Source organism: Ambystoma mexicanum, chromosome 12 (genome assembly GCF_040938575.1).
Source record: "Ambystoma mexicanum isolate Mex_15411 chromosome 12, UKY_AmexF1_1, whole genome shotgun sequence".
Taxonomy (NCBI): Eukaryota; Metazoa; Chordata; class Amphibia; order Caudata; family Ambystomatidae; genus Ambystoma; species Ambystoma mexicanum.
The window spans coordinates 617719729-617747186 of NC_090936.1; the positions used below are offsets into that span (position 1 = coordinate 617719729).

Here is a 27458-nt window from a genome sequence, read left to right on the forward strand (position 1 = left end):
AACCGGTGAAGTGGCTTGAACCAGTGAAGTGGGTGGAACCAGTGAAGTGGATGGGATATGTGAAATAGATTAAGTGGATGGAACGGATGAAGTAGGTGGATGGACCGGATGAAGTAGGCAATACGTGGGAACCAGGAAGTACGTGAATGGAATGGGGGAAATGGATGAAATGGGTGGAGTGGGTGCAACGGGCGGAACCGGTGAAGCAGATGAACCGAAAGAAGTGTGTGGACAAAACGGGTGAAGTGTGTAGAACAGATGAAGTAGGTGGACGAACGGTTGAAGTATGTAGCGGAAAGGGTGAAATGGGTGGAACCAGTGAGGTGGATGGAACCAGTAAAGTGGATGGTCCCGGAGAAGTGGTTGTAACCGGTGAAGTGGGTGGAATCCAGGTGAAATGGGTGGAAGGGGTCAAGGGGGTGGAACATGTGAAGTGGTGGAACGGAGGAACTGCGTGGATTAAACGGTGAAGAGGGTGGAACGGATGAAGTGGGTGGATGAACGGATGACGTATGTGGATGACCAAATGACATATGTGGATGGCACGGCGAAACTGGGTATATGAATCGGGTCAGGAGGTGGATGGATGATGCATTGAGAACAGATAACATGGAAATTAGCAGATCGGATGATGAAGCGATAACATGTATAGATCGGACCAAGTGCATTGATTAAAAGGAATACATAGAACTGATCGAACTGATTTTTTGCTTAGAACTGAGCGAGTACATACAACGGATGGAATGCACGGAACAGACAGAGAGCACTGAACGGACACCCACAAATAATGATTCGACGGCATGGAACGATCTGTAGTGCTTAAAACAACCAAAGTACATAGACTGGCTAGAATGCATAGAATGGTTGGAGTGCATAGAATGGTTGGAGTGCATAAAATGGTTGGAGTGCATAGAATGGTTGGAGTGCATAGAGTGGTGGGAGTGCATAGAATGGTGGGAGTGCATGGAACGACCGAAGTGCATGGAACTACTTGGAATGTGCCTGATCTCATGACAAACCACCTTATCACATCTGCACGCTTACTCTCTTCTCTACACCACCACTCAACTAGAACACAGCGGTACTATGACACCATTCGGTTTAGATGTTCTTATACCATCACTTGCCTCATACTCCCCATCATCCTATCTAAACACAGCTGGTTTCACACCCTCCAGCCTAGGCATTCTCCTCAGGCCTAACTCAGCCAAAATCGGTCTGGATATCAACCTGCCAGAACTAACACATACTCTTGATCTCCCAACCACCACACCTATTGCTAAGAAGCAGCTATCACAGGAATGCAACACGGCTGCACACATACCCGGTGCTTACACGCACCTTATGACTCTCTCTCTCTCTCTCACTACTGACTTGAACTTCAGTTCCTGAGGGCGTTCAACCTCCCAGCGCCTTGAGATCATACCAATGGTACATAAGGCGCTATATAAATGCAAAATAACATAACATAACATAACTTCAATAGATGTACACTGGCTGAGGTATAGCACCCACCTCACCAAATCCCTGCTGCTTCTTCCCAGAAAATATCCAAAGGCTACCCACAGAGATGCTATGCTCATTCTGCTCCTCATCCTAGGTAACACCTGAGGGCATGTACCTCTTTCACTCACTTCATGAGAAGGGCACTGACTGGTTTATCACACTCCTCAATGATTATCTGCTGCTTCCTTCCACAAAAATCACACAGCAGTGAGTCTCACAGGAGGTTCCCTCAGAGAGAATTCCCTGCTCCTCTGATTCCTCTTGCCAAGTTTCACCAAATGACACCCGTTGCATCCACTTACTTTAAGAAATGTACACTGATTGTGGTGTGTCACCTGCCTCATGAACCTTTGCTAATTCATCCAACAAAATTCACACAAGCATCATTCTTCCCCGAACTGCCTTTAGGGATACCCTGATCTTCCTCTCAGATGTCATCTGATGGCATGTGTTTCATGAACTCACTTCAAGGGACTTACACTGAATATTCAATAACACCTACCTTCCAGAATCTCTGCTTTTTCTCCCACAAAAGTCATGTGACAGTGATTCCCACACATACTCTTTTGCTTCTGTGCTTCCTCACAGTTGTTACATGATGCCCCATTCCTCATCCACTAACTTCAAAGACAAACACCACCTGTTGTGTGTCAACCCCCTGCCTCAGTCTCTGATCCTTCTTTCCCAAAACTTCAGGCTAGTGGATTCTTGAAAAAGCTGCTTTCAGCAATGTCTTGCTCCTCCTACTCCTCCTTCTCCCAGGTGTCATCCAATGGCACGTGTCTCATCCACGTACTTTACGAGATTGAACAAATGCTGACTGTGAAGTATCAACTGTCCCCCTGAATCTCTCCTGCTTCCTGTAAAAACAATCACATGAGTGTGACTCTTGCATAAGTTGCCCTCAAATATTTCATCTCTGGCTCCTTACTGTGAAGCACAAGCTATGCACATTTTCCTTTTCTCATGGCACCTGTGTCGCTCACATTCACTCAGTCACAGAAGGCCTGGTTTTCTCTCCTGCCACAAAACATTACTGCAATGTCCTACAGTAGGTGTCACACAAAATCAAAGTCACACACATATGTCTCTCAGAGTGACCCAAGATGCACTAACCTGTATGGTTCCCTATCCCTAAATTCATACCAGAAGGCACCTTTGCTGTTTGTCCATTCAAAATCACTGAAAGTGTCACACAGTACTGTGTAAGAAAATCTTTCTTAAGCCTAACTCTCAGAGTCCCGATACACTCACTACCTCTTTCTGCCCTTCTTCCTACTCAACTACTCTACTCCAACTATGCGTCTCTTGTTAGGCCATGCAGTGGAACTTGGTTGGACCTCTTAAAAAGTTACTGAGTTTAAGATGATTCAATATTCTCATCATACAGTTTGTCCGAGCCTTACCATAACACTTTACTTTTAATGGATATTTCTTATAAGCATTATGCAAATAATGGGGCTATCCGCCTAAGCATCTGACACATTACTATAAGCTGTGTTCACCATCAAACTGACGACATACAAATAAAGTAAGCAGGGAACATAGGGTCCCTTCAACCCTCCAGTAATCTCCAGTTTGAGGAGTTCATAAAAAGGTGTCACCTTCCAAAGCATGGTGCCAATGACAAATTCGGTTTTATACATTTCAGTTTGTCAAATATTTTAAAGTATCTAATTTTCCTTGTAGATTTCTTTGATCTTCTCTTACATCATATTTAACTAAAATATCCTTCACATTTTCTTAAAAATGTAGCACCATATTCTATTTTAACTGTAAAGGGAAATAAAATGTAATGTTATTTCAATTCCACACTGTATTTACTAATGGAAATATTGCTTATCGAATGATCATTAATAATATATTTTCTTTACCAAATACATTTTTCCTGCAAACGTGCCATGCGATAGAAAAAGAAGGTAAACTTTAATCATGTCTGACTTTTGCCAGTACCCTCCTACCACCCGCAACTGTGACAAGATGTTTTTTTGGACAGGTTAATGTCCAACATGTTTATCAATGGCAGTACCTTAATAAGTGACACAGAGCTATGGCTCACACAATATCTGGCTTCCTCAGTGCGCCATAAAACAGAATAGAGATCGCGCATGAGGGGGAATAAAAGGTTTTACTACAAGATGTTGAACATGTGACATAGTCGCCATTGTGCTGTGCCACAAAACCAAACCCAATGCACTGCCACTGCCATGTAGTCAGTGCTTTGGCTGCTCATCCACATATCTATTATGAAGTGGCATTTCCTATTCTATGACCTGCCAAATGTCTTTCTCACCACAAGAACTATACATAATAAAATTCAGGCATAGCCTTGCATGCACATTAATTCTGGCTGGGAATATGCCAGCAAGCATCAGCTCTCTAAAACCTTTGTTCTAAAAAATGATGTATAAAGAAGGGACATTGTCAGCATTATCACCACGTTGGCATTCATCTGTACCCATTAATTGTTATGATGATATTTCTGTCACTGGACTGGTGCATTCCCCTTATTCTCCTGAAGCTACTATAGCTATGCTTGCTATTGGGAGTACTTGCTGCTGGCTTAACACACCTCCTGTTTCTGGGGTGACAGTGTGGGGCAGTGCCAACATTCTTCTGGCTGTAAATTGATTCCTGTTGGGCAATGACAGGAGGAGAGTAAATATGGTGTTCCACAAGGCACACACATGCCACTGGTTGCTGTGATGGTCTGGTTCGTCCTGTCACTGCTTGGTGGTAATTTACCCCACTGACACTTTGGGGTATCTAACTCGGTGTTGCACGCAGAGTGAAGACAGGATGTGTGGTTTGTGGAATATCTACACAGTGAATGAATGCAGGCGTTGTGCTGGCAAGTGCTGTTTCAGAGATGTTTTGCTCCTCTAGTAGGTCCTCTGGCACACTGCTGGAGCTGGGTTTGGACTCAGTATCAGTTTTTACAGTTATATTTCTACACCTGTGACAGAAAGCCATCTGTGAGGGTGGAGTGGCCGGATCATTTGGGGTTTGTAATACAAAGTGATGCTGGTAATTCTATTTCAGAAAGTGTGATCTGCTAATTAGACCTCACTTTCATAATTCTTCAGGCTGCATAGTGCAAACATGGAACTAAGCTGGGACTGTCTACTGACACTCCTAGCAGCTTTCTTGTGATATTGTAAGATAGCAGTTACAGAGTAACATTTGCAGTCCTGCAAACACCCAACTAAAACCCAAAGCTCCAACAGCCAGGGGCTTCATTTAATCACTGGCAACACAGATCTAAATGATAAATAATTGTGTACCCCAAAAAGCAGGTGGCACTTTAGTAAACAAATGCCATGGTCTATCGGAATACAGAATTATTAAGGGCAAAACAATTTGGTAATTGTATTGCCAGTTTGTATTCTAGTGACTTATTCAACTCACATATGTGTATCAGCTCTCTGGAGCTGGGTTTCAACCAAAACCAACAATTTCTTTCTCTCTAGGAAGGCTTGCCACATTCCAGGAGGACAGGAAATATCCCCAGGGAGTTATCTGGGAACAAGTGCTTGAAAGGTGGTGGTGGTGAAGCCCGAGTGTGGAGTAAAGGGCGGTGCTTTTCGTTTTGTCTGCGCTGTTTGAGCACCTGTTTGGCTCTGGTTGGCGAGGGGCGTATGGACTAATATCATGGAAAACGAGCGCAGCAAATCCGTGATTTAGTGGGGTGGCACTGCACTTTTGAAGCTGCAAAAGGAGCAGAGTGTGTGCCGCTTATAAACTTTTTGCCGCCCTTATTAAAAGCTTCTATTAAAGCCTGGAATGAGAAAAGGAGAAAAGGGCGGAAGCACTCAAAAGTGCTGTTCAGCTACCGTGTCGTGCTGAAGCGCTGAACCGTGACTGCTGGACTGCTGGACCAAAACAGGCACAGCCAGAGAAGGTAGGATTTTAATATATTTTCACCGAAGCAGATCTAGATGTAAGCGGGAGACTGCGGGAGGTATCTCCTTTGATCCCGCTGCACCATACTAATAGAACAGATTGGAACAGAAACTGTTAAAAGTTTGTCTGATCACAGTGACTGCTGCCTCTGTGAATGATAAACGTCCTTCCGCTCCCTCTTCTTTCATTTTTTCTTTTTCCTTTTTGCATCGTAAGGAAACAATATCATAAGAGGTGTCTACTCGAAATACAATTCAGATCATAGCAAGCGCCCGTAGATACAAAACCTAGCTGGTTGGGTACGGATGGTAAATCTCCCTCATTTCAGCTGAAAATAGCACCAGGACCCAATAACAGCTAACGAGAGAGTGGGAGAAATATCCATCATGTTTAGTTTCTGCTTCTGTGAGCACTGTCTGGACCTCACCCACTTAAAGAGGTAATCCACTCGGATGACAGCAATGAGACTGCGAAGCACAAAAGAAATGGAGGGAGAGAAAGATGGGTCATATTTGGCGGAGGACCAAGTTGACGATGTAATCATCAAGCAGCAAATCCCAAATGTTGTACACTTAAATACACCAGAACAAATCCAGGTCCAAATACATGCTGAAGAAATAAATGAAAACATGGCACATATGAGCACAGAAAAAACCCATGTACTATACTGACATATAAATGGAAACGGGGATTAGAATACACTATAACAACAAAGAAGATTCAGCAAAAAATTAAGAACCATTTTGGCAAAAAAAGACACAAGAGCCATAGTGATGCGGAAGGAGAATCACTCATATGTTGGGAAAACCCACAATCCCCCCAAGTTCCACTATCAAGCACAGAAATTCCTTTGTTGCTTGAAAAGACAGGGATTGGTCTCTGTATGATAGCAGAGGAAGAAATAATATCATCCCCAAATCCGTATGAGAACGTAAGAGATTCAAAAAACTCAGTTGTGAGTGAAGATTCTATGGAAAAGATAGATCCTAAAACAGATACACTAAAAGCACTGAACTTTGTTCTGAATTCATTAGTATCAGTTTTTGAAATGCTCAAGATGGAGGTACAGACACAAACTGGTACACTGTTAGAAGTCACAAAAGAAGTAACATTGTGTGAATCAACATTGGTGGGATTAGTGACCGCCATTAATAAGTCAATTAGAAGAACCGGACAGCAAGATATTGGAAGAGACTCTAAATCTTCTCAGAGGAAATCTAATGGTGGACGCACCAAATCGAGGAAATGAAAACACTCAGGAGTCTTTATTTGATGATACACCACTGTCAGATTCTGTATTAGAAGAATTTGGGAGGCTAGCCAATATAGTGGATGAAAAAGTGGAAATTATTGAGGTGACAGCCAAAAGTAACTGTGAAACCTCTATAGAAAAGCAAATAGATCTACCCCTTGACTGGCTACCCCGACACAGTCAAACTTCAAGGGGGAGGAGAAAATTGAGAAAATGCCAGGCGGAGTAAGAAAGGATGAAAAGAAACATAAAGAATAAAAACATGATGGAAAACCAAAAAATCAACCAATTCCAATAAGAACCAAAATAAATGAGGAAATGGGAAAAACAAATAATGGATCTCGAGAAGTAATGGATACCCACGAGAAAAATGCAAAATGTGAAAACAAGAAAAATAAAAATAAAAACACAAAGAACAGTGGAAAGATCAATTCAGATATTGCAAAGGAATTAGGAGAAACCATCACACCACAGAAAATTAGCATCGGACTGCAAACTGATGGTAAACCAAGATGTAGAAGTAAACCGAGAAGTGATACAGAACAGAGCATTGTAGAGGACCCAAATAACTCAAACAACGCGGAGAGCCTAAAAAAAGCTACAAAAGCTCTCTAAAAAAACTCTATACCAAATGCAATTCAATGGGCACCAATTTCTTTACAAAAAGGCCCAAAATCAAAGGAAAAAAATAATATATCCTCTAACCCCTTACGGGCACATGATGATCTAAAGGTAAAAATAGCCCCAATTTTTTCAGCATCAAAGAACAATGGGGAGGGGAGATATGGCTATTGATAAAACACACATGTTGGATACAATTACAGATCCTATGAAAACACATCAATTGGAAACAGATACGGTACAAAATGGACAAGGAAAATGTGTGTCTTTAAATGATCAAGACAAACAAGAGTTCTCTAATCAGGCAGTAAAAGCCATGCCAAAAAATATGGAGAGTCCAAACGTGAACAATTCCAAGGATTATGTAATTCCCGGAATCTGGCTAAGACTTTGCTCTAATACAAGACAGCACAAATCTTTAAGCCGCTCGGTTATACTAGGTATAACAAAGAAAGTAAGAAACCCTTATTTCTTTTCATCGGAAGATATAGACAGCGTAATATTCCCAATGTCACAGGACCCCTTTTTTGTAGAACTAGTACTTAGTTCATCTAATGCAACGAAAGCTCTGCTCAAAGAATAAAGAGAATTAGAAACCCATGGACTTGAAATTTCAGTCAGTGGCTCTGAAAATGCCACTATTAAGGACATAATTTCTATGGAAACTTCTGATTCAAATCAGGAGAAAGAGAAGATCTCAAATGCACTGAAACTTAGTAAGGGGGGAACCGCAGAACAAGAATTGAAAATACAAGAAAATGCACTTTCCCACCTCCCAGAGATCCTCTCTCAAATACTTCAGAAACTAGGTTTAGGCTCGCAGCAACTTTAGAAAAGAGAGCCTAAATGTGATCTGTTGGAACTCGCGGGGTCCCAGTAACATTAAAGCCAAAAACATGCGGGCACATTTTTTTACTCATGGAGATATTGGCCGTCATTACAACCTTGGCGGAGGACCATGGTGCTATTAGCACCATGGTCCATGCAGCTAAGGTTACGATTCCGCCAAGGTGGATGGCAGAATTACCGCCCCATTCCAAGGTGAGTGGGGCAGTAATTCCCCATTCACCATTTGCCCTTCCCCATTCCCATTTTTGCCCCCATAGGGCATAATGGGAATGGGGAAGGCGCTAATTACGGCACCGTAAATTACCTTTGCGGGTTGGATTTTTAACGCCTGCTAAAAGCAAAGGGACACTTGTAATCAGGCGTTAAGGGTTAACGGCGCCGACGGCACCGTTAAACCCTTAACGCCTGAGTTGTAATGAGGGCCATTATCTTACTACAAGAAACGTGGTTAGTAAATCCATTTAACATTGAAGGGTATACAGTATTGCGCCTTTCAGCATCACAAAGGGCACAGGGAAGACCATCAGGTGGCCTTCTCATGGCCTTAAAAAATCAAATATTCAAAAGCATAGTCCCAATATGGGAAAACCACATAGGTTTTCAAGCATGCAAAGCACATACAGTCCAAGAGGGTAAGCCCTCAATATGGAATTCTTTTAATATTTACTGGAACCCTGCTACCTCAAAACTGATAAATTTTTTAGAAAATCTAGGCCTTCTTCCTAGACCTGCAGTCACATCATTCTAGCTGGAGATTTCAATACAAATTGTATTCAGCTGAAAGAAAATACCCTGAAATGTCCCATAAACGAGAAATCAAGAAGGGGAAGAATGTGGCTAGAATTCATGAAACACTGGGATTTGAAAATGGTCAATGGATCCATAGGTGTAGCCCAAGAATTAGCTACGACATGGCATAGAGGAAATCTGCCTCCACCCTGGACTACATCTTTGTTTCTCAGAGATTATTTACATCCTCCTTAGTCCTTGAAATAAAGCAACACGGGGCCAGTGATCATAGTAGATTGCAGCTTACTTTTCCTAATATTCTTAGTTCTATACTAAACTTAAATAATCAGAACCTTCAGAATATGAAAGCTATGGTGAGGGTTGTGAAATATAAAAGTGGAGGATTAAAGCTCAATAAACAATTTTAAAAAATCCCAAACTACATCTGGGAATCAGAATGCAACCCACACAGATTTACCAATTTTCTCTGGGAAACCTTAGCCCCGAGTGAACTAACAGGCATAGAGAAACTAAAACCTTTACATGCATTCGATGATGCAACTCAAAAGAAAAAAAGGGAACATAGTAAAGCCATAAGAGAAATTAGAGCATAAGGGTTTTCGGATGAGGTATATGAAATGGAATTAAAAAACGAAGAAACCACTTATAGATCTCGGTCATACCACCATCAAAAGCCCGGTTTCAAGAAGATGGGGAGTATGTCTTAAAAACCCTCATAGAACATAGCTCAAAAAATGTCTGAGCAACGATTAGTCACTTAGAGGGGGGAACAGGCAACTCTTTATGCAATCTAGTTTCAGAAGAGGGCTGAGTAGAATATTTAACAGAAACCTTTAGAAGTCAAAATACCCAACAATTCCTGCTAAATCCAAAAACACCCTGGAAACTAGATTTTGAGGATAAAGACATTCAGGAGATCATAATTAATGCCTCAATCTCTAAAGCAGCAGGCCTGAATGGCCTAACTTATCAAACACTTAAAAAAGAACCAGAATTATGGTCACAATTATTGTCATGTCTTTTCAGAGAAATTCTGAGGAAGCGAGCAGTTCCAATATCTTGGAAAACAGCGTTGGTGATACCACTCTTCAAAAATGGAGATCTTCGAGCAGCGGCCAATTATAGACCAATAGCCCTGCTCGACATAGAAAGCAACATTTTTATGAAGCTCCTCCTAAACTGTATTCTACATTGGGTAGAAGAACATGAAATACTCTCACGTTACCAAACAGGCTTCAGAAAGGGAATGTCGACAACAATAAATGGTTTTTCGGTAAACATGTTAAATGAACAGACAAAAAGAGACCATTCTCCCCCTTTAAACGGAGCATGGATTGATCTGTCAAAAGCTTTTGACCAAGTTGAAAGAGTTTTACTATGGCAAAAACTGCATAGTTGGGGTATACCGGAAACACTGTTGTCTATACTGCATAAAAACACCTTAGAGTCCGTTTGGATGAAACAGGCCATTTGTCTGAACTCATAGAGGTAAATAGAGGAGTAAAACAGGGTTGTCTGGGAGCACCACTCTTCTTTAATCTCTTATGTCAGACATAGGACCCTTTATAGAATCATCAGCGTTAGCCAGCACCATTTTGAATGGGAGGAAGATCTGCTGGTTGGCCTATGCTGATGATATAGTTCTTTTAGATAGAACACCAATAGGACTTCAGCGATTGCTAACGAGAATGGATGAGTATGCAAAGATCAACGGACTCTCAATTAACCCAGCCAAAACAAATATTTTTATTTTTAAACATCCGCAGAAAAAAGTGAAATTTAATAGCTGGAAACTAGGTGGAGAGCAAGTTAAAGTGGTAGACAGGGTAAAGTATTTGGGTTATAACATACACGCTAATACTGCCTTATATAAGGTAGAGGGTGAAATGACGGCTAAGATAATCCAAGCAGCATCACAAATGATTAAATTAAACCACAAGCTCTGTAAATTTTCCATCCTACCACTAGTGAGATATTATTTAGCCAAAGAAGTACCATTAATATTATACGGTTTAGAAGCAAGACCAAGTTTATGGTCTACAAACTGGGAGCTCTTTGAGGGGCGATTATGGAAAAAAGCCCTAGGTCTCCAAAATTGTACACCCATAGGCAGTCTGAGATTTGAACTAGGACTCAAGTCCTTAAGATGCATGGCTAACTGGAAACTAACGGCCTTATACAGAGAGATAAACATAGGAAAAGAAACCAGTCTTTATAGTGACATCAGAAAGCATATGATAAACTGCAAATCAGATATCCTCTCGGCCCTAAGGGAGAAAGTAATGAAAGTACTTGCTAAAATTGAACTTGATATAGAAACATTGGTCTCAAACCCACTCAAAGTTAAAAAAGAACGTGAAGTCCTAGACTGGATAGAGACCATAGAAAAAGTAAGAAAGCTTCCAGTAGCAAACCCATTTTTAATGGGAGAAAAGAAACTTGGGTGTCTCTCAAAATATTTGATGAAATCCCCAGATAGGAAACTTTGCACAAACATTCTCAGAATGAGACTAAATCTAGTTTGTTGTGGGGAAGTGCTGGAAAAACAAAATCAGGGACATAGGGCCAAGAGGTTATATTCGATCTGTATAAACCCAGCCAAACAGACACTAAGGCACCTGCTAATGGACTGCGAAGTTTCATGGGAACATCGCTTCAGACTTTTTAGAAATTTTCTACGAAAAGAAATTGACATCAATTCAGAATTTCTGTGGGATAGAATCACTTCAGACTCAAACATTACACTCACTGCAGCCGCAATTCAGGCGCTAATAAACTGTGAAATTGATGTCTAGAGGTATCTCAATGTGAAAGGGAAGCGTGGATCGATCTGCTCACAGAATATGTGTCACCAGTAAAAGGGCTGGGGAGCAAAGCGGGATTGGAAAGACAAGTGCTCTTGTTGAGTAATCTTACTGGCTGGAACATTTTAATGGCCAAATTGGGCTGGTTGTATTGTATATTTTAATGTATGTGAATTAGTTTGTTGTTTTTTTTTAATGTTTTGTAAAGACTCATTGAGTCATAAAGAAATTTAAAAAAAATAGATGGTTACTACTAGGACAATGGAGAGATCATGCCGGGGTGGTATTTACTGGATCCTCATGAATACAGGCAGACAGGGGAAAGGGAGGAGTTAGAGTTGCCCAGGAAAGTATTTGCACCATCTAGTCATTTATTAGGTCACGCACATTTCCTGTGCCTCTGTCACACTTCCTCCAGAAAAATTACTCCAACATCAAATACTCTTGTCCCAACAGTCAGGATTAGACCCTTACAGAAGTCATGAAATGGAAGTGCCCCCCGACAGTTGAAACATCTTTCAATAAGTTTTAGACAGCAGAAGAAGTGTTATGGGGGTATAGGCTATTCAATGCCCTCTGCCATAGAAGTGAAGATAAAGACTAAAAAGAAGGATGTAATACCCTTCTCTCTTCCATCCAAGAGGACTATTTGTGGTGAATGGCTGTTTGGGCAAGTCCAAATTCTGCTTGAACATTGGTCTAGAATCCTGATCAGTGGAGGTAACTGGCACGCCCTTGGAGCATCAAGAACTCCTTCCTGACCACGGAAGCCAAATTGTTGTTGCCCCTCCCACCTTGGTTGGCACAGGCTCCTGATTCTTGATAACAGGTAACCTTGAGGCAGCCAATGGGGGTTAGAGGGTTAGGGAGAAGTTGTGGATAGGGAAGTGGTAGCAAGGAAAACCAGGTAGAGGGTTAGGGTACTGGTAATGGATGGGCATTGGTGTTTTAGGAAAGAGATAAACACAACAAAAATCACCTTGCGAGGCCCATCCAGAATGGCTTTCTTCCTCTCCTTAGCAATGCCCTCCTTAATTAGGGATTCATTGCACCTGTAATCATCCTCCTGACCTTGCTGAGCACACTCCTTCTTGAATTCAGAGTATGCCTCTCCCAAACTCCTATCTCACCATGACATTCATATGGCAAGCAACAAACATGACATATTGCAAGCAACATACATGGAAACATCTCAGTAGTCATGAGGACTAAGTGTATGATCAATTAACCCAAAAACAGTGACATGACATTCAGTGTGATAATGTTAGCACATGAAACAATGACGTAAGCTTGGCATGACGAAGGAACTCCTGAATATGTGTGCCTGTGGAGTAATCCAAGGGTCATGTACTCCTCTCAATAGAAACAGAAATGCAGTTCCAGCAGCAGTGAGTTCAGTGTACAAACAGCGATGAACAAGCGTAAGCAGATCAAATACACATTTTCCCAGTCAGAGTTCTTTGCTAGAGTTCTGTCATTTGCATGCTCTGTTCACATTTTACCAGAACATTATAGCTGAGTAAAAAGCACAGGGCAATTAAGCGTGCGTAACCTTAACCTTAACCTCACTGATGCGAGCTAGCCCGCAGAGTGTGGGAGCAGCAGCGAGGAAGGAATTATGTAGTTTAGTGGCTTGCCTCACTCTTTTGCCTTGTTGCCACCATGCGCTGACCTCCTTCCTCCTCAAGCGGACACTCCACCACGATCTTCCCCGGCCGTGCCTGCAGTAGTCAAAATCACAAGCAAGCTGCATTGGGCCCAGGGAGAGGTTTTTTAAGGACCAGAACTGTGCATACTTACGTGCCACACGCTGCTCCCAGGTCATCATGGGAATTGAAGTTCATTTGACAGTCCCAGCACCAGACAAGCACTGTAGCAAACCAGCATGAGGAACCCAGTTCACTGCGGTTCCAACACACCACACCACCAAGGCTTATTAGCCTGTGTGTTGTGGCTCCGGCCGCAAAACTCCCCATGCTTCACCACCACTACCCGATTTCTCATATTACTCCCCTCCCCAGGCCCCTTTCCAGGACCCGGCTTGTCCAGGTGGGCATGCTGAAAAACTCTTACCAAGCATGGGGCATGAACCGCATCTAAAGACTCCCAAAGGTTTTCAGGCCCAAACTCCACCCAAGAAATCAGATGCCATAGTCTCTTGTTGCATAACTTGGAGTCGAAAAAATCTGTTGCACCTCAATTCTTCTTGTCCATCCTGTATCACACCAGGAGGCTTCTGTGTCACAGCACCAGGAGCTGCGGGCTTAATCAAAGAGACATGAACAACTGGGTCTATCTTGAAATGAGAGGGAAGATGCAAACAAACTGCTGTCCGTAAAATGCATTTAACAATAACATACGGACCAATAAATTGGGGTAAAAATGTGCAAGATCCAGACAGCTTGATAATTTGTGTTGACAACCACGCATGGTCCCCCATAACATACGTTGGACTCTCCCACTGCTTCTTGTCTGCCTGTTTCTTATAGGCCTCTTCAGCCTTACCTGATCTTGTCATGCCTTCTGTCTTATGTCCAGAAGTTCCTGTTTACGTTCAGTTACTGCAGGGATCTTATCGCTAGTCAGAAATTCCTCAGGCAGCATTTTACACTTTCAGCCAAATATCTTTACCTGGTCTAACAGCGCAGAAATTAATGTCCTGATAGTCCCTACATTAGGGTAGCCCCAAATCTTTCCCAGACCTAGCAACACCCCTGCTCATCCAATTAAATACCTACGTATGAGAGGCTGCCATTTATACGTGGCCTCCTTCATGTAGGCCATTAGGTAAGTTAATTGCTTTGCAAGATCTTCCTAACTATTCATAAAATCTATATTTATAAAAGAAGAAGTCCTGACTGACTCTCTGACTAACTGAATCATGAACACCCAGCTCAAACAGTTTAACCTAGGAATGTGAAATTTGGAAGGTACATTGTTTTCATGATGTAGGCACCCAGTAAGGAAGGATTTTGGAAATTCCATCCCTAAGGGCATAGCAGATGGATTTTTGACTGTCTCGTCAACGCCTAGCTCAAACCGTTTAACCTAGGATCGTGAAATGTGGAAGATACATTGTTTTTATGACATAGTTACCCGGTAAGGAAGGATTTGGGGAAATTCCATACCTAAGGAAGTGAGAACATGAGGTGCATTATTTTATGAGAGTGCTTACATCTCAAAAACCAAAAATGTTACAGACTTGAAAATTGGAATTTAGATGCTTCTTCAAAAAAAGAGAAACATGTGTTTTACCATTTTCCAAAAATCCAGCTAAGAGAGGTGGAAAAGAGGGGTCAATTTATTTTAAGGATATCCATATCTAAAACAGGAGATGTTATAAGAGTAAAAATTCACATTTGAAATCTTCATTGTAAAGTTAGTTTCCGAACTGCTTCTTTAAATTGGTGACACAGAGTATCCCTTATTTGAGAGCAAAATTGTCATCCCTTCTGACCTAGGCACAGTCGTCAATTCCCTAGCAGACCTTAAATCCAAAATGTGCCCTGATATAAAAATATAAAAAAATCTAATGGAGAAATCTACAGAATGGTTATGTGAGCATGCCATTTTAACACCAAAGAACAGCATGGCTTCAGTAATCAATAAGATACTTATTAATTCCTTTGGAGGAGTCCAAATGAAGTCCAAATCTGTAAACTCAGTGGTTCAAAGTGATGACACAGTCCACAACCCTATTGAGTTCTTAAAACACTTTAAATCCTCCCGGTCTTCCCGAACATAAACTTCTTCTCTAAGTGGGAGCACCTGTGATATTATTGCGGGACCTCAACCCACCTAAGCTTTGTAATGGCACCAGATTGTCAGTGAAAGCTCTCCACAGAAATGTGATTGAGGCTACTGTGCTAACCGTTTCTGGCCAGGGGGAATCTGTGTTCATACCACAAATACCTCTTATACCTTCAGAATATCTGTTTGAATTCAAAAGACTTCGGTTCCTCTTAAAGGTTTGTTTCGCCATGCCCATCAAGAAATCTCAGGGGCAGACTTTAAAGCTAGCAGGGATTGACCTAAGGGAAGACTGCTTCTTGCATGGGCAGTTTTAAGTGGCCTGTTCCAGAGTGAGCTCATACAAAAAACTCATGTATTTTTTCAAACCAATTGTACCAAATCCCGAAATCCACATGAGTGAAGCCGCAGGCAACTCCTAGTGTAGTATAAATGAGTCGATTGATAAACCTTAAAACTATAAAAATCCTTTTGTCTACACTTACAATATGGCTATATTTCAAATTTTCAGGAAATTAATTGTTGTATCAGTGCATCCAAAATCTATTTCATAAGAGACTTCACAGGTTAGTCATTAAAAGACACATTAGATAATAGATAACTAATTTCTGTAATATTTTGAGTATATTGACTGCTTAATTAGTGCTATTTCTATATTGATCAAAAATGGTAATGACCAGTTCTATGTGAGTGCATCCCCCAAAATTTGAAAGTGGTAAATTTCATTTGGGTAAGTTTCATCATGACACTTATTTATTTTTTCTTTTACTGAAGTGCTCTCCTTCACCTACCTTCTCCACCATATCACCACTTTCTCCCTTTTTTCCACCCCTGCATATCACCCACGCCTTCTAGACATATGTATCTAATTTATGACTGCAATGATACTTACTGGGATGAAACTTACCATTTTTTCATTTTTGTGGATGAAATCAATGAGTAGAGCGTTGACCCAATGGTTAAAATATTTGAGAAGCAGGATCACCTCAGAACTGAAACAAATGTTTACCCCACATGAAATCCACTGTTTCCTAATCACCCCATTATCCACCATCCCGTTTGCCTCCCATTATATTGAACGGGCAAACCATTAAAGAATGCCAATGCCCTTCTTGAAAGAAATGTTTCCTTAAACTACATTGTCCAATATGGCCTATAGACGAGTGATTTACAACTTCTTTTGAACCCTATGGTCATGTTTGCCATTGTCCTATGAAATGTGCACTGTGGATTTGCGTGTTGAATCTTGTTTTTTCCCAGCAAAAATGATTTTTCATAAAAATGATAAGATATCACGCTATGAAGCAAGACACCGAAAAATTAATTATAAGCAGTCCTAAGGTTAGTTTTGCATTAGACCATAGCCTTCTTCATCCAAACAATTCACCTGTTCATTTCTAGAAATAGAGAGGGTGACACATTACTGAGAGGAAAAAGAGAGACAAGTGAGCAATTCATTTCACAGGTACAGGTCCATTACTCGTGGAAGGCTACCACAAATATCTTTTCTCTTTCCTGTTATTCTTTACTATGTTCTGGCCCATGTCCATAGATCAAAAAAATGGAGATTTCAATAGGTAACATAAATTTGTTCATAGCTTACTCCATTTGTCACTCATATTGTATGTTTATGTCCTCTTTCAGAGTGTTGGTGCATTCATCAAGTCTCAACAATAGAGGGAATCAATGCTCTGAAGCTGATGTCTTACAATTCGGCTCATCTCCATTTTATAGGTTTCCTAAATATTAACAATTGTTTATAGGTTGAGCTGTCATCTGGAACTCTGGTGATGAATTCCCCTTCTTCGGACACCACTTTTGGGATAAAACGTCAGGTTCCAAATATTGAAACCTCTCAAAAACAGCCATTGAAAAATTGGAATGAGACCTTGGTGCTGGAGTTCATCCTTCTGGGGCTTAGTGATGATCCACACATTCAGGAACTGCTCTTTGTCCTATTTCTTGTGATTTATGCTGTGACTGTACTGGGTAATGTGGGTATACCTCTTTTAATAACGGTTGATTCCCAGCTCCACACTCCTATGTACTTTTTCCTCAGTAACCTATCATGTGTCGATTTATGCTACTCTACAACAGTGACTCCCAAAGCAATGGCCAACTTCCTCTCTAATAACAAGGCCATCTCATTCTCTGGGTGCGCCGTCCAACTGTTCAGTTTCTGTCTGTTTGTGTCTTCTGAATGTTTTCTTCTGTTAGTGATGGCCTATGATCGATATGTGGCTATATGTAACCCATTGCTTTATAGGGTCATCATGAACAGGGAGTCCTGTGTTCTGCTGGTGTCTGTAGCATACAGTGGTGGCCTCTTGTTAGCAGTCAGTTATACTGCCTGCACATTTAGTCTGCCCTTCTGTCGGTCCAATCAAATTAATCATTTCTTCTGTGAAATGCTACCCCTCTGGGAGCTCTCGTGCACTGACACATCCACCAACCAAGTGTTCCTTTTCGTCGCTATCACCTCTCTGGGAGCAACCTCTTGTGCAATCATCTTGACCTCCTACGGTAACATCATCAGAACAATTCTGACAATTCGATCTGCAGAGGGAAGACGCAAGGCTTTCTCCACCTGTGCCTCCCACATTACAGTTGTCTCTATCTTCTTTGGGACCATCTTTTTCATGTATTTCCGGCCATCATCCAGCTTTTCTGTAACGCAGGATAAAGTGGTGTCTGTCTTCTACACAGTGGTAATTCCGATGTTGAACCCCCTCATCTATTGTCTCAGGAATAAGGAGGTCAAAGGAGCTTTTTGGAAACTGAAGAGTTATATTTAAGGAAGCTCTGTCTCTTAATGCATTTAACTTGTGACATGTACAATAATAGGAACAATAGAGATCTATTGTATCATTTGTTTAATTCATTTTAAAATGTTGTCTCTTTCTAGCTGCCTCTTTCTTTACTATTGTGTATTTTTCCCCTCGGCAAAATGCTAGGGTGTACATCAAGGAGAATGGTTTTTATGCATATATATGTGTTTTGTATGGGCTTAGCATTAGCTGTATAACAATCTAATGTTGATATGTGAACACTTGAAGGGTATAACTGGCTAGTCCTTTATGATGAACAATGACTTTAGTTTGCATAATCCACCTTGTAGAAATGATTTCATAGTGCTTGGCATTGTACATATTATAGTTGCTAGGAAATGTATATGAAAAGGACTGATTCTATATATAATACATTTATTTCAACATTTATAATGCCCCACATGCCTGGAGGCCTCACGGTGCACATAGAACACACAAAGACAATCACATAGAGACGGCGGGAAAGCCGGGAAATCAGATGAGGGGCTTGCACATCAAAACAGATGGACCAGACTTCACCAGCCTAAACATAGGCTACACTTGTGTATAGGCGCGTTAGAAATCCCATATCATATCATATCATATCATATCATATCATATCACGAGTCTGGATGATCCATGAATCTTAGACTGCGAGGAGGTATATATGCCTGAAAGCCGTCCCTGAGATACTTTGGGGCTGCATTACTCAAACACTTATGGGTCAGCGTGAGAATTGAATGTGTGATGCAGTATTTAACGGGTAGCCAGTGCAAATCCCGCCTCGAAGCGGTTATATGGGCATGTTTAGATAAACCAGACATAGTGTGTACTGCTCCATTCTGCGCTACCTGAAATGCAGCTAGGTTAGACTGAGAGGAGCTGCTCAAAAGGCTGTTACAATAGTCCAGTCAGGAATTTATGAGGGCAGAGGCAAAAGTGGATGCATTATCATGTGACACAAACGGCCGAATCTGATGGAGCAGTTTATTAATCAGGCCACAGGAGGACAGAGTCTGAGCAACATGCTGGTTCATTGTCAATTCGGCATCCAGTATAACACCAAGGGTCTTAACGTTCTTAGCAACTGGGGTAATAATGTTGGAGATACTGAGCTGTTATACTCAGGTGGCAGGGTCGTGTGTTTCGGGCCAGAGGCCACAATCAGTAATTCTGTTTTTTGGTGTTAAGGGCCAAAGCGTTGGCTGCCATCCATTAATGGATGGCAGAATAGGTGCTATTAAGATTCAACAAGTCCTTTGAGTACAAACCTGAGAGCTAGCTGTCATCAGCATAGTTAGTGTAGAGGACACCCAGGTCATCTAGCAGTCTCAGGAACGGAATGATATAGGCATAAAACAAAGGAGGCAAGGTGCATGATCCCTGTGGGACTCCAAATATAATAGGTGTAGAATGGAACAGGCATTGTCAGTGGCAACTGTGACATTGCGAGGACCAAGGAAGGAGGCAACCTACTTTGTTGCTAGACTCGAGCAGCCAACTATGGGTTCCAACCTGTCCACCAGTAAGGCATGATCCACAAGATCAAACGTGGCGGACAGGTCAAGAAGCATCAAGAGCGCCAGCTGACCATGATCAACAATATTGAACAGGCTAGATTTTAGATCCAGCATGCCAGTCTCTGTGCCGTGTCTGGCCTCCGAAACCAGACTGATGTACTCCAAGGATATTATTCTTTTCAATGAAGCTCTGAAATTGTAGGCATGCTACCTTGTCCAGAATCTTGAGAAGAAACGGCACGTTGGTTATAGGGCGATAATTGTCTGTGGACATTGGATCAAGATCTTCAAGATTGGGGTAATCCACGCTTCTTCAAAGATGTGGTGTGCAGATCCCTCAGGAAATGGGAGGTTGACCAATTTTGTCACCCAGGGGCTCAGCACACACAGGCAGCCGATAAAAAGACTGGATTGACAAACATCCCACTGACACGAGTGGGGTTGCATTTTACTAACTATCTGGGAGATGTCAGTCTCGGTGATCGGTATGAACTGAAACTCAGGTTTATTGGAACCTGGTGGCAGTTCGGATTGCATGGGATTAGTTAAGAAAGGTCTCGCCATAATACTAGAATGCTAGTATTTGCGATGGTATTTTGATGACACATGACTTTATCAGCAAAGAAGTTATGGATTTTACACATTATTAATAGATTGTGTTTAATACCTTAGGGCCTATTCACAAAAAATCAATGTTCTAGTATATATTTCTCCTTTTTTGCCTTATGTCAATAACTGGTCCAACTTATTGACCACAAACAGGATTCACATAGAAATCAGGGGTAACTAACCACTGTCAGAAAATAAAATGTGATTTACACGTGATTCACAAAAATGGCCCCCATAAACTCAACATTGTGATCTGGAATGATGTGATCTTACTCAGGAGTAAGCTTATACCATGTCTGACAGGGAACTTTTTTTTTTTACCAAAAACCTTTTAAAACACGTTTTCTTTCACTTTAGTTTCACATCTTACAAATATCACTTACACATAGAATGTCCAAGTGTAACCTAAGTGTTTTGAAAAATGATTTTACGGCAACATATATATACATGCTCTTTTATGCTTTTATGGGCATGCACCTATTGTCCAGACCATTTGCCACAGCTACAATTCATGCAACAAAGAGTTGCCAGATTTTCAAATGCCCAATCTTATGCCAAGAGCCAGGTTGAAATTAATTTAAAATATGAATTTTCCACGAATCAGTCTCTTTTGCTCCTGAGAAAAGCTTTTTTGAATCAGCCCTATTGCATTCAAAACATGTAGGCAATGTGAGCATATTCAAGTTATTATCTGGCGCGGAGAAGAGGAAAGGTGGAACCAAAGAACTAAATCAGTGATCATGATACTGCGATTTATTGGCAATTCCCCATAACTGAGACACATATAGGAATACAAATAGGAAGTGAAGAGAAAATGCGCAACAAAGGACGTTCCTGAGTCTGAACTATCGTCAGTAGAATATTTTTAAATGGGGGGCAGCAGGTAAGGAGACTCACAGGGACTCTGGCCAAGGGTTCCAGAATAAGTAAATAATAAGGTGAGTGTGTGGCCCTCTTAACCTGTGCATGATGCACAGTATTGGTAATCGCGTTTTATCAATGAATAGTCAGAAGTATTTCTGCTTTTGGTTGTGGTTATTTATTAGGGGTGTACCGAACTTCGGCTTCGAGTAAGTATTCGGCCGAATTCCGGCTGAAGAAAAGCTATTCGGCTCTGGCCGAATAGTTTCTTGCTATTCGGCTCTTGCCGAATACTTTGACATTCTCATTTGAATACATATTTATTGACTTCATGACTCAGCTAACATGTGTTTTGGCCAGTGGTGGTCTTCCTCAGGGCTGCCAATTGAGCAGACTAGAGGTTTGTGTTTTATAGAGTTTGAATAAATAACCCTGAAACAAAAACTGATTTTTTGTTTTCTTTTTTCAGAAATAATGAAAAACAAATGATTCTGCACATTTCCAGCCGTACTTGACTCCTCTCTATTTCTTTGTCTTCTCCTTGATTGCTTCGTGGCCCTGCCATCACGTATCACAACCGCTGTTGCCTTGCCACGCTGCATTCACTTATTAAAGTTCACTGTTCAGGATTTCTTTAGCCTTTAATTTAGTTAACTGTAAGGTTAGATGTCATTCGTTGTGCAACATAGGTTTTCCATGATTTAAATTTCAGTTCAAAGTTCAAAAGTCTTCTTATGTTGCTTGTCTGTTTAAATGGGAAGTTTCCCTGTAATGCGCTATTAAATAGGCATTTGTTTTATTTCAGGGTGAATGTTTCATATAGTTAGGTATTCAGTATACCTTGGATTCTTGTAATGCTAGGTTTTCATATAGTTCCGTATTCAATATACCATGGTTTCTTGTAATGTTACGTTTTGATATAGTTCCATATTATATATATGGACGGGCACTTGCCTGCAGTCCTGTTCAGACCTCCCCGGTTCTGGCTTGTCCCTCTGAAACTCTGCCAGTGCTCACCCTGCTCCTTCCTCATGGACACTGCCAGCCCTCTGCACTTCGGGTTTGCCAGTGACCTGGTTTGGCGTCCAGACTCAGAACGGCTGCTCCCACGAACAGCGGGTCCCCTGCTTCCCTTGAACAGATCTCCTTGCAAGGTCTTCTCGGGCTTCTCTGCTGGGCTCTCTGCGGGCTTCTCAACTGCGCTCACCCTTCTGCCTCTCAGCACTCATTGTATATACCTGCAGCCTTCTAACAGGCTGCAGGTGTGTTTGGTCACTTCGATCTGCCTGACCATAGTTAGAAAGACATGCCTGACCTTCCCAGTGTTTGGGATGCAGCTTCCTCGTCTCAATACCCAAATGGTGAAGGGAGGTAACCTTCACTGCTCCGAGTTGCTTCTTCTTAGTCTCAGTACTGTTAGGTGCGGCGTGCGGAATAACGAGGGGAACTGGCTTCTAACAGCCCATAAAAGTTGGGTGAGTGTTAGACTGGCTGTCAATAACTAAGGAAAGGGAGATACCATATCTCGCCTAAGGGCATCCCACTCCCATTCCTCAAGGACCCTATAGCCAGGTGAATCTTAGTCCTTTTTCTCCTCCTTCTAATACATCTAGGCTTAAAATATTTCCTGTCATTCCCTGGGTTAATGGGATATGTGAAACCATATCCCATAACAGCTTCTGGAATAGGGATTTCTTCCTGAAGTGAAAATATGGGATGCCGCGTATAGTCTGAAAACATCTTTATCCCAATACCCAGGGATCCTCCAACACAGTGATTCTCTCTCATTTCTCCACCCTCAAGTACAGGGTCTAAAAGCAATGGCCTTTCCTTGGCCACCTGTGTAGAGAATCCAAGATGGAGAGAAATGAGAATACCTTAGGGTTTCTCATAGTACACACTGTTTTACAGCTGTAATGGTGTCCCATAAAGATATCCGTTCAGCCATCTTTACAGAAGGTGCTCGGTGCTAAGCCGGCAAGCAGGCAAATTGCATCCCTTCTGCATTTACCATCAAGTATCTTTTATGACATTCTGCTTCACAGGATCGCGGTTGGAAGTCTGCGGCTGAAATGTTCGAGGAAGAAAAGACAGAAAGTTTTTTTTTGAGAAAAACATTCGGTCTTCTCTCCCCAGAACATTTCAGCCTTTGCCCTTGACCCTAAAACTACCCCACCCCCTACTTACCTTGCAGCAGCACTCTTGACTATGTACCGCCTGCTCGCTGTGTCCCTGCAATGCCTGTTCCCTTTCCAAGATCGGGAACCGGCGCCTTTTTTTGTTGTTGTTGTTTTATTTAACTTTTTACTGGACCGGCTCCAGGGGACACCCCTGCAACCCCCACTCACAATATAGTGAACAAGGGTAAGGGGGACACACCTGCAGCCCCCCCAGCCCTGGCCATCGAATGGGGGATTTGGTCAAACTTTCAGCCGTTTCGAATTTTCGAACCGCCAAAATTCAGCCAAATCTCCCATTTCGTCTTTTTTTCTGACTTTTTACATGTTTCCTGCTGCAGACTCAGTACTACCAGGAGAACCAACCGCAAAGTATGTCACACAATGCATAACTGTGATGTTTATAAGTAATCTTTAAATTAATTATATTTTAAATACAAGGTAGGACTTTTACTGTACTTCAAATAACAGCAGGACATCTATATCTATATTCACAAATCTCAAATATAGGGGTGGATAAGGGGTCAAAAGGGTTTGGGAGGGGGTTGGGATAGGGTTAATATAGGCAAGGGGGAGGGGTTGGGAGGAACCTCCAAATAGAAAAAAAAAATTTCAGAGACTTTTTTTGAAGTAATAGCAGAAATTAGTCAGTGAAACGACATATAACCGTTGTGTACAGTCCAACCAACTCTACGTAGTTAACTAACCTTTTAAATTACCTTAAACGCAATCTGGCAAGATCTATAGCCTAAACCATACCCACAGAGGTAATATATGTCTGGAACGCCTGATCCGATGTACAATTTTAATCTTGGAGTGTTGAGTATTTTGAACAATTGCACAAACAGCAATGAGTATGAACTACTTCATTTGTTATAAAAGGTGCCTGCATTGTGCAACTACGAGGAATGCTGCTGCTTCCCACAATTGAATGCTAAGGATCACCCTTATTAAATTACTCCACCATGAGAATGCACAGCCAAACATTTCATGAACCTTCTCCACTGTCTTTACTCTACTTAGGTGTGAATGCCCAAGCAGAGTTTACAAGCTTCACTTGTGATTTTGCCATATTTTAATGGATTTCCAGCCCAAGGGATTGGAGGTACATCGGCTGCAGCAGGCAACTTGATTTATTTCCGTTTTGCCCCCTGCTAACACCATAGCTTTAACCATAAGGAGGGTTGAGTTATTTTTAGTCAACATTTTTATAAGAGGTGCCTGCACCACTTGCATAGATTTCAAATGTAAACTTTACCATTTGACAAGACTGGATGTAAATATTTAGTTATGTTGCATTAATATTACAGACCAGTCTAAGTACTTCTAATAGAGTGACAGCAGCCAATTTTTGAGAGAAACCAGATATTAGCACTGAAACCAAAATTCCTCATTACAACCTTCTCTCACTTGTGTCCAGTTGGCAGACGGCTTATATTCTTGTCGCTTCCTCCGATAGATTGTTTTCTGACCTAACCGAAAGTAGACAATTAGCAGTACCAATTACCTCTAGTGCACTCAACTGTAGAACATACTGCTTTCTCTAAATCTTGGGCAGGAGAGATCTGAAAACACTTTTTCAACTAAAATAACACAGAAGATGACTTTTGAATTAATAGAGAAGAAGCAATAACGTTCTTATCCCTGCAACCTAAACAATTTCCCAATAATGTTATGGAGCCAAAATGGGGGTCAAGTGGGCTACTTTGGACAATATGGACAGAGTTTGTTGAAGGGGAGTAATCTGGTGAAGGTGCAGAGTCTGGCAGAGGTGGAGCAAATTTGGCGCGGCATGCACTTATTTGGGCCTAGGGCAGCAGAAAGCCTAAATACGCCACCGCCTCCACCCCCTCCTTAGCCAGCAACTTCACGTCTTTATTCGGTAAAACGATCCCACGTCCCTAATACTTTCCTTAAAATGTATTCATGGACAGCTGCTGAGACTCTTCTGGGTAAATCATTTTAAAAACATGAGATGTTATGAACATGTTGGTGAGCCATTGAAGTACAGCTCGGCGAAGTGTCGGGGGCAGTGCGTTTTTTCGACCACTGAAGGTGGGGCCATGGATTCATGAAGGGTGCTTGCTTTAATGCTGCATGATAGCAGCAGCTTGCTAACAGAATGGGCTCTATGGCTAGATTGACAGACAAAGCAGAAGCCATCAGTACCGCATACCAGAGACTGGGTGCTGGATGGAGTATTCTGACAACTGGGAAGAGCGCGAAGCCAGGAGTTTTCCTTTCCTGAATTATGCATGGCATTACTACAAATGGCATCTATGACGACGTAACTCATGCCAGTAGTTTTGGGCAGCGTTGACTCATGCCAGTAGTTTTGGGCAGCGTTGGGATCAAAAACAAATCAACAATTTCCAGAGCTGTAAACATATTTTTCCCTATATCAAAATCCCTTGATTTGCTTGGGTTTCTGTATTTTCCAGTATATTAAAAGTACATTAAGTGAGATGGTTTCAAAACGTCTAGTGGGACATTTAATACATGAACAAATGGAAGTATCATTATGATTAAAATGTGCATATATGTTATTACATGTTATCGCCAATTTGTGTTCTCAAAATGCATGCGTTGTTCTTTTGGGTTGCCCTTTTGGACATGCTACTGAGCGGGAATATTGTAAATTACTTTAGAAGCGGAGGTGGTTCATATGCAGCAAGCACATAAATTAAGAGGCAAGACACCTACTGCGATGTGACTTGTGTTGGCAAACGCGCTAGCCTGCCATTCAATTAATGCTTTGAACTTGTCCTTGCAGAAGCTCTCTGTGCCTGAGAATTAAAGGGAGTGTGGCATAGTCTTGTCTTCTGGTTTTAGTGTAGCTTGACCCAAAGCTATTTTGAGCTCGACCATGTGACTGAAGACCCCTCTTTCAAGCTTTTTGCTGCATAATACTATTAAATGATGAACTTTTTATGCCTTCTATGTTTTTTCATTCCACTTCAAACAGAAGTTTGTTTCTTTCTCACGTTCATTGTAGATTCTTGACATACAACCAGGCGCTCTGTGGCCACGACTATTGGTGCTGGGCCAGCCAAGCCTTTCTCAAATTCTCCTTCGCCATCAGCTAATTTCCAACTGCAGCACACTGTAATCCTTTCCAATCAAAGGGTTTCAGGTCTTGCTAAAATGCATCACAAAACATCCATGTTCTAAACATTCCTATATATATAAATTGCCGCATTGCTGCAATCTATTCACTATGTAGCCAGCCTTATGATTACTTCGTCGGCTTGCGTTACTGCATCTGTACAAGTGTAAAATGACTTGGCATTTTCTTCGGTGCTTCTTCACGCGAGCATCTTCATTTCAAGCACAAAATGTTGCTTACTTCGATACTTCCTCTTCAGCTTCTATAGAATGTCTATGTTTTCTCGTCTCATGTATCTTTCCAGGGTGCGTGAGTTCTACTTCGTATGACATCATCAGTCTGCTTTTGCATTCATTTTCACACTTCTTTCAGAACCCCTTCCAGAAAAAAATGTTTTTCTTTGTGCATGCATATATCGTTTTCTCAATGGATACCTTGACTCAAGGATTCTTTGTGGTATAGGCACCCTCACTGGTACTGCACGTGTATCGCCTTTTCCGGTTTCCAACATATATGCAACATGGGGGCAGAGCTTTTGGTGGGGGTACTTGGCTACTCCTCTACACTCCCCCCTCTGGGTGATTCATCGACCACTCTCTCCTCAATCTTCACATCAAGACATCCTCGTCTGAAGAAATTCTTCTTTGGAACCCATATCTTCATATTCCTTTCAGGCATCCTGCTGATTTCACATGTTCATCAACACTCCAGGTCATAAGACTGCATTGCTCATTGGGACTTCAGTAAATCCATCTTCCCACATACTTCTTGTGGTTCTTTGGATACAGGAACTTAGTTCCTCCAGGTGCGTGAATACTGGCCTTCACGTAGTGTCTGATTTCTTCATCTTTGGGTTTGAACCCAAATTCAACATTGATCACAATGTTCATTCCTACTGCTTTCTTCGCAGTCTTCTTGCATTGTGTGATTACTATCCTGATCA

General features: G+C 41.6%; 1 protein-coding gene across 1 annotated transcript in view; it reads left to right on the forward strand.

Annotated features, from left to right (window-relative positions):
* LOC138514636 (olfactory receptor 5AR1-like) overlaps positions 1-24885 on the forward strand; it is a 44533-nt gene extending 19648 nt beyond the window's left edge. The window contains exons 5-7 of the mRNA XM_069630078.1: positions 17080-17086; positions 17199-18219; positions 24830-24885. Coding sequence (XP_069486179.1) covers positions 17080-17086; positions 17199-18219; positions 24830-24885 — 1084 coding nt within the window. The remainder of the gene's footprint in view (positions 1-17079; positions 17087-17198; positions 18220-24829) is intronic.
* Positions 24886-27458: the final 2573 nt, after the last annotated feature.